At 47.7% G+C, this 10501-nt stretch overlaps 1 protein-coding gene across 2 annotated transcripts in view; it reads left to right on the top strand.

The window, feature by feature from the left end:
* The first annotated feature begins 7915 nt into the window (after nucleotides 1-7915).
* LOC111555603 (7-alpha-hydroxycholest-4-en-3-one 12-alpha-hydroxylase) overlaps nucleotides 7916-10501 on the top strand; it is a 20507-nt gene continuing 17921 nt past the window's right edge. Inside the window, exon 1 of one of the 2 annotated variants that reach the window (XM_023231832.1) lies at nucleotides 7916-9338. In XM_023231832.1, coding sequence (XP_023087600.1) covers nucleotides 7992-9338 — 1347 coding nt within the window. In that variant the 5' untranslated portion in view covers nucleotides 7916-7991. Of the gene's footprint in view, nucleotides 9500-10501 lie in introns of those variants that run through there. The other variant, XM_023231831.1, reaches the window with a different exon arrangement.

A 10501-nucleotide genomic window follows, 5' to 3' on the forward strand; every position in this document is an offset into this window, starting at 1 on the left:
ACTGGGTCCCTCCTACACCAGGTGGGAATTATGGGAGCTACAATTAAGATGAGACTTGGGTGGGGACACAGCCAAACCATATCACCAGTCATGCAAATAGCTAAGGAAAGAACATTTCAGGCAGAAAGAACAAGGACAAAGGACTTGAGAAAGACCCTGGGACTGGCAGTATGACAGTGGATGAACTCAAGTTCTGAAGTCAGACTGATTAGACTCTGGGCTGTACCACTTGCTAGTGGTGCAACTCTAGACAAGTTACTGGCCCTTGAAATCTCAATTTTCTCCTCTGTAAAAGGAGGTCATTATTGCTTCATATGGTTGGGTGCATAAAATTACTGACATAGCAAGTCACAGACTAAAAAAAAGCCCTGCTTGCAAGGTAGGCCCCTGGCTAGTGTCTGGGAACTTCACCTTCAAAGTGCGTCCAGTCAACACTTAACCAATAAGAGTAGTTCGTTATAATTTGACTATTTATACAAACATGATTTATAAGGAACATCTGCTTTCCTTCTAGGAGTCTGGAATTTTAGTATATGCTCAGCAGAAGGTGCCTACATGACCAGTCCCCCAATAAAAACCTTGGGCACTGACTAACTTTTGTGCTTCCCTAGGTAGAAACATGGCATATATGTTGCTGCGTTTCCACTGCTAGGAGGAGTAAGCTTTGTGTGATCTCTCTCACAGGGAGAAAGAACTCGGAATCCTGCACATAGATTCCTCCAGGCTCCACTTATGTGTTTTTCCCTTATGATCTGGTTATGTATTCCACCAGATGGACAGGCAGAGAATACTTGCTCTTCCTCAGGCAGAGGCTGGCTGGCCCCTGAGAATTAAGCCCATGTGGCTGCCCTCCCCACCATCTCAAGGGGCTGGGGACCAGCAATCCAGCTGTAATCAGTCTTAGTCATGATTACAAATGTATTCTGAGTCCCATGAGTTTTTCTACGGAATCTCTGAACCGGGTTGATATAAGGATTAAACGGCAAAATACGTGAATTTAGTGTAATACTTAGCACAAGGTAAGTTCTCAAAATAAGAATGGTGATGGTGTTGGCGGCGACGGGAATGATCAGCATAAAGCCATCCATTGGTTAGAAGCTCAACGCCAATCATACCAATTCCCACCCTATCCCTCCACCCTCTCACACTATATGCCCTCATATCTCTTGGCAAATTAGTGAATGCACAACCCAATACCTTTATAATAGCATCTCACTGCTGGCGAGTACCTCAAATTCAGTACCTCTTGCTTTGACACATCAGAATAAAGGCCCAGAAGTGTGAAACAAAATGTTCCGGGTCAGGCCATGAATTGGGGGAAGAGTTGGGACAAGAACCCAGGTTTGCCTTTTATGTCCTACACTGGCTCTACGGCAACCTGGTATAAGTGATGCAGGCTAGCAGTAAGCACAGTGACCCTTGAGCCAGGCTGTCGAGAACCCAGGCTGCCATGGAGGTGGTTCCTTCCCCTCTGGGAAAACAGAAGGAACCTGGAAAGCTAGAACGAAAAAGGAGCCATAAATAAGCCCTAAGTGAAATGATTATTACCTGCTCTAAAAGCCGGGTGAAATAGTTGCTCCCCTGTATTTTCATTTCAATGGTACTGCTTACTGCTGGGGGTGAGGCAGTGAGCAAGAGGTGGCACATACTGGGGGAGCAATCAATATCATCCAGAGTTTAAAAAGGGGCAAACAAGACGCAGGGAAGAGCTGGTGTATCCGGACTGGAGAACCCGCAGCGGAGAACCCCAGTAAAGGAACCACAGCAGATAAACAGAAACCTCAGGTCAGTGCCCAGTTGCTCAAAATGCTGAGCCATATATAGAATGAGAAGTCATGACATCGGACAGGAACATGGAACTACTAGGGCCCAGTGTAAAAAACTCAATCCACTGTCCTGCCCACCATGGAATGTACGAATGAGGTTAGCAATAAAGGATCTAACCCCCAAAACGCCCCAGGACAACCAAAATGATGCTCTTGCCGTGCTTATGCCGTGACAACTGCCAGGGGCGTGGGCCGAGGGGTAGTAGTCGGCTCAGTGCCGGAAGCAGCTGCGGTGGGGTAGGAAGAAAGCAGCGCCTTCAGCACGTCCTCCCGTCGGCCCGGGACCACGCCCTTACTGAGAGCACAGCCGCCGAACTGACACGCACAGCTCCTCAGCACAAAGGTGCAAAGTCCCGCAGAGCGACCGCCAGAGGTCAGCAACACACTGCCTACTCCCGGCTGCGCCTCCCAGAGATGCCCTCGCGGAGGCTGCGGGGGCCGGAAGTGCACCCGCCCCTTTCCCGAGGGCCCTTGGCCCCTCTGGCCGCCCGAAGGCAGCCTCCGTGTGTCTTTGGGCCTACCTGTCCCGGTAGCCCCAGTAGAGTTTAAGAGGATTGACTCCAATTTTGAAAAAAAGTTCTGTGGGTAAAACGCTATCAAACAGCATTGCATGCTACAGAGAAATCTTTCCTAAAAGGAAGAGTCAACTGGTGGGACAACCTCGATTGTTGCCCCGCCCCGACCCCTGACAGATCCCGGACCGAAGGGGCGAGGAGGGAACGTGCCGTCCGCTCCCGGTGTTGGCTTGGGTTGCTGGTCCCCAGCCCCTCGAGAGGGAGAGGAGGGCAGTCCCGTGGGCTGACTTCCCAGGGGTAAGCCAATCTCCGCCTGAGGAAGAGCCCGTATTCCCTGGCAGCCCTGCGTGGCCTCCCTGGGCTGACCCCGGACGCAAGCGCGGCTGTGCAGGCTGGCGTGAGAGGGGTTCAGTGCCACCGATGTGTCAAAGTCCGAACCCGCACAGAACCTGCCGGCTCTGTACCCTGAGGAGATTCTTCTCCCTTCTCCGAGCGCCCTGGGCTCATTGGCCCCGGGGTGGATATGCTCTCGGTACCTTGGGGCCCCTCTGCAGCATCCCCTGACCAGCATCCCCTCTTCCGCCGCTAGCACCTCCACCACGCACAACACACGTTGACTGGGTCTTGTGGTCCTCCAGGGCTCCGCTGAATCAGTGTGGCCCAATCAGTGAGGCCTTCCTGACTGCCACCTCCCTTCATGCTCTGCTCTTCTTTGCAGCATTCGTCACAATTACAGCCATACTGCGAAGATATTGCGGGTTGAGTTTCAAACCTCCACGGTAAAATGAGTCGCACGAATTTTGTTTCCCAGGGAATATAAAAATTATGTTTAGACTATACACCATTAAGTGTGCAAAAGCATTATATCTAAAACACACACACACATATATATATCCCTTAATTTAAAAAACAAAACTTTATTGCTAAAAAATGCTAATGATCATCTGAGCCTTCAGTGATTCCTGTCTTCACCCTGGACTGATCAGGGTGGTGGTTGCTGAGGGCTGGGGTGGCTGTGACAATTCCTTAAAACAAAGCAACAATCGAGGTTGCTGCACCAGTTGACTCTTCCTTTTAGGAAAGATTTCTCTGTAGCATGCAATACTGTTTGATAACATTTTACCCACAGTAGAACTTTTTTTCAAAATTGGAATCAATCCTCTCAAATTCTACTGCTACTTTATTAACTAACTTTATGTAATATTCTAAATTCTTTGTTGTTGTTTCGACAGTGTTCCCAGCCTCTTCACCAGTAGTTTCCATCTCTAAAAACCACTTTCTTAGCTCATCCATAAGAAGTTACTCCTCATCCATTCAAGTTCAATCAGGAGATTGCAGCAATTCAGTCACATCTTCTGGCTCCACTTCTAGTTCTAATTCTCTATTTCCACCCATCTGCTGAAGCCTTGAACCTCCACTGAAGCCTTGAACCGCTCAAAGTCATTCATGAGAGTTGGAATCAACTTCTTTCAAACTCTTGTTCATGTTGATATGTTAACCTCCTCCCGTGAATCACAAATGTTCTTAGTGGCTCTAAAATGGTGAATCCTTTCCATAAGGTTTTCAATTTACTTTGCTCAGATCCATTAGAGGAATCACCGTCTACAGCAGCTATAGCCTTATGAAATGTATTTCTGAACTACTAAAACTGAAAAGTCGAAATTACTCCTTGATCCATGGGTTGCAGAATGGATGTTGTGTTAGCAGGCATGAAAACAACATTCATCTCTTTGAACATCTTCATCAGAGATCTTGGGTGACCAGGTGCATTGTTAATGACTATTATTACATTAATGTTATGTTAATGACTAATAATACATTGAAAAGAATCTTTTTTTCTGAGCAGTAGGTCTCAGCAGTGGGCCTAAGTAAACCATGCTGCAAACAGATGTGCTGCCATCCAGGCTTTGTTTTGTTTATTTGTTTTGAGACCGGGTCTCACTCTGTCACCCAGGCTGAAGTGCAGTGACATGATTTTGGCTCACTGCAGCTTCAACCTCCCAGGCTCAGGTGATCCTCCCACCTCAGCCTCCCAAGTAGCTGGGACCACAGGCATGCACCACCATACCTGGCTAAATTTTGTAATTTTTGTAGAGACAGGGTTTCGCCACATTACCCAGGCTGGTCTCCAAGCAATCCACTTGCCTTAGCCTTCCAAATTGCTGGGATTACAGGCGCGAGCCACCACACCTGGCCTTGTTACTTATAGAGTACAGGCAGAGTAGATTTAGCATAATTCCCAAGGGCCCTAGGATTTTCAGAACGGTCATGAGCATTGGCTTCAGCTGAAAGTCACCAGCTACATTAGCCCCTAAAAAGAGAGTCATCCTGGCTGGGCGCGGTGGCTCAAGCCTGTAATCCCAGCACTTTGGGAGGCCGAGATGGGCGGATCACGAGGTCAGGAGATCGAGACCATCCTGGCTAACACGGTGAAACCCCTGTCTCTACTAAAAAATACAAAAAACTAGCCAGGCGAGGTGGCGGGTGCCTATAGTCCCAGCTACTCGGGAGACTGAGGCAGGAGAATGGCGTAAACCCGGGAGGCGGAACTTGCGGTGAGCTGAGATCCGGCCACTGCACTCCAGCCTGGGCAACAGAGCGAGACTCCGTCTCAAAAAAAAAAAACAAAAAAAGAGAGTCATCCTACTCTTAGAGGCTTTGAAGCAGGGCATTGACTTTGCTCTAGGAAAGTCCTTAGATGGTCTCTTCTTCCAATATAAGGTCATTTCATCTGCATTAAAAATCTGTTGTTTAGTGTAGCCGTATTCATCAATTATCTTAGCTACATCTTTTGGCTAACTTGCTGCAGCTTATTCATCAATACCTGCTGCTTCACATTGCACTTCTATGTTATAGAGATGGCTTCTTTCCTTAAACCTAATGAACCAGCCTCTGCTAGCTTCAAACTTTTCTCCAACTGCTTCTTCATCACTTTCAGCCTTCATAGAATTGAAGAGAGTTAAGACCTTGCTCTCGATTAGGCTTTGGCTAAGGGAATGTTGTAGCTGGTTTGATCTATGCAGGCCACTAAAACTTTCTTCGTATCAGCAATAAAGCTGTTTTTCTTATTATTCATGTATTCACTGGAATAGCACTTCTAATTTCCTTCAAGAACTTTTCTTTTGCATTTACAACTTAAATAACTGTGCAGTGCAACAAACCTAGATTTCAGCCTATCTTGGTCTTCCTCACTAAGCTTAATCATTTCTGACTTGTGATTTAAAGTGAAATTTAAAGCGATTTAAAGTGCAGCTCTTCCTTTCACTTGAACACTTAGATGCCATTGTAAGGTTATTAGTTGGCCTAATTTCAACATTGCTGTGTCTTGGGAAATAGGAAAGCCCAAGAAGAGATAGAGAGAGGGGAGGACAACTGGTCAGTGGAACAGTCAGAATACACACAACATTTACCAATTACGTTTGCATCATATATGGGCCCAGTTCATGGTGCCCCAAAACAATTACAATACTAGCATATCACAGATCACCATAACAGCTGTAATGATAATAATGAAAAAAATTGAAATATTGTGAGAATTACAGAATATGACACAGAGACACAAAGTTAGCACAAACTGTTGGAAAAATGGTGCCAATAGACTTGCTCAAGGCAGGGTTGCCACAAACCTTCAATTTGTAAAAAAACACAGTATCTGTGAAGTGCAATAAAGCAAAGCACAATAAATGAGAAATACATGTATAATTACTTTGGGCGGTGATTTACTGTCTTTCTCCCTCCATTAGACCGTAAACTGCAAGAGGGCAGGGATTGTGTTTATCTCATTCACGATTATAATCCCAGATCTTAGCAACATTTCTGCCAGTAAGTGCCCAATAAATATCTAGTGAATGGATAGATGGGGCTTCTCCAAGGAAGGAGAGAATGAGTGGATGAGTGTGGGTTAATGAATGAGGTAAGAATGAATGTGAAATAATGGTTCATCCACTAAAAATTAGGGGACACGGTTCAGTTCATTGGATTTGGCCCAGTTTCTGACCGAATTCTAAGGTTAAGGAGAGTTGATGATGCTGAGTACTGTGGTGATCCTGAGCAATTAAAGAGGGATTCTGGGAAGCAGAGTGTGGACAGTTCCAACTCCCTGCCAAGGGGAAGCTCATGGGCGAAGGAAGCTCACTCCAGAGGGGATATGGAAGTTCCATACCCTCTTTTGTCTGAAGAGCCGAAGTCCCTATTTTCAGGTCGTTAGGAAGTTAAAAAGTAATTTGGAGGTTATCAGAACTGATTGAATTGAGTTTGAACCTCACCTATTGCAACAGTGGGCCAGGCTGCTTGACTAATGCCTTGGTGTCAATTGTACAGCTTTCTGCTTCTTGAGCTGCTGGAAGGGACCTGGCCTGACTTGTCTCAGAAGGCCGTTAGTCAATGATTAGCTTGTCTCAAGGCCTCGAGCCAGGACAGCTGTCAAAGAGGGTCCCCACTGCATTCTGCACCTACACCCTCATTGTGAAATGAAGCATGAAGCGACTGGGTAAGGTCCCTATCATCTCTGACATTTTACAATTTCAGGATTCTGCCTTCTTGTCAGAGAAGTGTACAGGCAAGCAGTTGGGCAGATGAGAGGGCTGCAGGTGAGAGGCTCAGCCTCTGCTTGAAGAGTCATCATCTGGGAGGCTCTGTGGCCTCCTCAGATGAATTCATTCACACTAATACCCCAAGATGGAGTCAACACCCCCTCCAGAAGCTCAGCCTTCTCAGTATCTAAAGCCCCAGCATCGATGCCTCTTTTCTTTGGGTTAGGGGTCAGAGCTCTTATGGAAGGGCATATAGTAATTCTTCACTTGCCTTTGACTGTGTACTGTGTGCACATGGAGGTAGGAGCAGACGTGACTTCAACAAGGCCATGCCCCCTTGGCAAGTATCTTTGAGACCAGAGAGGAAGACAGACTAGGGAAAGGATGACGAGATAAGCATGGGGCTGCCGTGAGGTCCAGGGAAGCGAGCAGAGGTAAGAGAAAAGGCTTTAGGATACTAACATATATGGAGCACTAGCATGAGCTAGGCACTATTCTAAGTGCTTTGCAGGTTTTATCTCTTTTTGCCTCACAACAGCACCTATGAGGCACTTCACAGATGAAGGAATGGAGGCACAGTGAGGTTAAGTTACTTGACCAAGGGGGCCAACTAGTAATGGAGGCATTTGTTGCATCTTCTAAAGATGATGAAAGAGTAGATGTGAAATTTTGTAAGTGGTTGATTCATTTCTACCAAATGAACTGGCAAATAAATAAATGCATATGTAAATCGAGGTGTAAATAGTCAGTCAGCCACGGAGGTGGGAGTGGGCTCAAGGCAGGCTTAGAGAGAAGGTGCAAGAGCTGAGTCTGAAAAGGCCAGAGCAAAGTATGAAGCTGGTGAGCAGCTGTGACCATAGCTGGAGGCTTCTCTTTGAGCTTTCGCCTGTTTACCTCCTCCTCCCCTACATGACCAGTCAGCCAAGTGTTAAGTCCAGGGGAACATTTTGCTGCTTCCAAGTACTGTCTCGCTAGTGTTATTTGCCATAACTTGTGGCCACAGGGCAAGGTCCAGGTGCTCAGACCTTTACATCCTGGACTTTCCAAGGCCTCCCAAAGCTCTCTGGCACCCAGGGAACAGTGTGTGTGTCGAGAGCTTAATCCGCAGGAGCATAGCCATGGTGCTCTGGGGTCCAGTGCTGGGAGCTCTGCTGGTGGTCATTGCTGGATACCTGTGCCTGCCAGGGATGCTCCGACAACGTAGGCCACGGGAGCCCCCTCTGGACAAGGGTATTGTGCCCTGGCTTGGCTATGCCATGGCTTTCCGGAAGAATATGTTTGAATTTCTGAAGCGCATGAGGAGCAAGCATGGGGATGTGTTCACAGTGCAGCTAGGGGGCCAGTACTTCACCTTTGTCATGGACCCCCTCTCCTTTGGCCCCATCCTCAAGGACACACAGAGAAAACTAGACTTTGGGCAATATGCAAAAAAACTGGTGCTGAAGGTATTTGGATACCGTTCAGTGCAAGGGGACCATGAGATGATACACTCAGCCAGCATCAAGCATCTGAGGGGGGATGGCTTGAAGGATCTTAATGAGACCATGCTGGACAGCCTGTCCTTTGTAATGCTGAAGTCAAAAGGCTGGAGTCCGGGTGCCGGTTGCTGGCACGAGGACAGCCTCTTCCACTTCTGCTATTATATCTTGTTCACAGCTGGCTACCTGAGCTTGTTCGGCTACACGAAGGACAAGGAGCAGGACCTGCTACAGGCAGGAGAGTTATTCGTGGAGTTTCGCAAGTTTGACCTTCTTTTCCCCAGGTTTGTCTACTCTCTGCTGTGGCCCCAAGAGTGGCTAGAAGTGGGCCGACTCCAGCGTCTCTTTCACAAGATGCTCTCCGTGAGCCACAGCCAGGAGAAGGAGGGCATCAGCAACTGGCTGTGCAACATGCTTCAGTTTCTGAGGGAGCAGGGGGTGCCCTCAGCTATGCAGGACAAGTTCAACTTCATGATGCTCTGGGCCTCCCAGGGGAACACGGGGCCTACCTCTTTCTGGGCCCTCTTGTTCCTCCTGAAGCACCCAGAAGCTATTCGGGCTGTGAGGGAGGAAGCTACCCAGGTCCTGGGTGAGGCCAGACTGGAGACCAAGCAGTCCTTTGCCTTCAAACTCAGTGCCCTGCAACACACCCCAGTTCTGGACAGTGTGGTAGAGGAGACACTGAGGCTGAGGGCTGCACCCACCCTCCTCAGGTTGGTTCATGAAGACTATACCCTGAAGATGGCCAGTGGGCAGGAGTATCTGTTCCGCCGTGGAGACATCCTGGCCCTCTTTCCCTACCTCTCAGTGCACGTGGACCCTGACATCCACCCCGAGCCCACTATCTTCAAGTATGATCGCTTCCTCAACCCTAATGGCAGCCGGAAAGTGGACTTCTTCAAGGCAGGCAAGAAGATCCATCACTACACCATGCCCTGGGGTTCGGGCGTTTCCATCTGCCCTGGGAGGTTCTTCGCACTCAGTGAGGTGAAGCTCTTTATCCTGCTTATGGTCACGCACTTTGACTTAGAGTTGGTGGACCCTGACACACCACTACCCCATGTTGACCCGCAGCGCTGGGGTTTTGGCACCATGCAGCCCAGCCATGATGTGCGCTTCCGCTACCGCCTGCATCCTATAGAGTGAGTTCGGCCAAGCCAGCTGCAAACCTAGCCAGAGGGATTCTATTGGGTCTCTCGCCTGTTCTCACCCCTCTGCAGCCCCAAGCCCCCATTGGCCACCCTTCCTTCTGGTCCTGTGGCACCCCCTACCTCTGTTCTGCCTGTCCTCGCTCTCTCCCTGCCTAGTCATCTGACAAGTTTATCATTCTTTTTAAAATACCATCTCTCAGAGTGGGTTCTGCTGAACCCTCCTCTCACAGGAAGTCCAGGGGAAGGAGGAGTATCTGTGGGCAACTTGGTTTGGGAGACGATGCCTGCCTTGAGAAGTCCTGAGTACAGAAACTGGTTCCCGCCAGACATGAGTAACATGGCATCTTGCAAACATCAGCCTCCATCCTCCCACCTTGCTTTAGTTTTTTCAGCAACACTTATCGCATATCCTGTGGAATTCAGGCTCTAGAACAGTGTCATCCAATATAAATATGAAGCAAGCTACATGAGTAGTGGGGTTTTTTGGTTTTGTTTGTTTGTTTGTTTGTTTTGAGACAGAGTCTTGCTCTGTTGCCCAGGCTGGAGTGCAGTGGTGTGATCTCTGTTCACTGCAACCTCTGCCTCCTGGGTTCAAGCAATTCTCCTGCCTCAGCCTCCTGAGTAGCTGGGATTACAGGCACGTGCCACCTTGCCCAGCTAATTTAGTTTCCTGGTAAACACATTTTTAAAAAGTAAAATGAAACAGAATTCATTTTTATAATAGTTTACTTAATCCAATATATCTAAAATACTGACATTTCAACGTGATCACTATTAAAAATTTTAACGAAATAGTTTTTACCTTCCCTTTTTCATCCTGTCTTCAAAGTCTGGTATATACTGTATTTTTGCAGCTCTTCCCAGTTCAGACTAGCCACATTCCAAGTGCTTCATCGCCATGTGTGGCAGGTGGCTGCCCTATTGGATAGCACAGGTCTAGAGAAACGCTACCTTTTTTTTTTTTTTTTTTTTTTTTTTTTTTTTTTAGTTTTTTCTTTT

This window comes from Piliocolobus tephrosceles, chromosome 2, assembly GCF_002776525.5.
Source record: "Piliocolobus tephrosceles isolate RC106 chromosome 2, ASM277652v3, whole genome shotgun sequence".
In the NCBI taxonomy this organism is placed as follows: Eukaryota; Metazoa; Chordata; class Mammalia; order Primates; family Cercopithecidae; genus Piliocolobus; species Piliocolobus tephrosceles.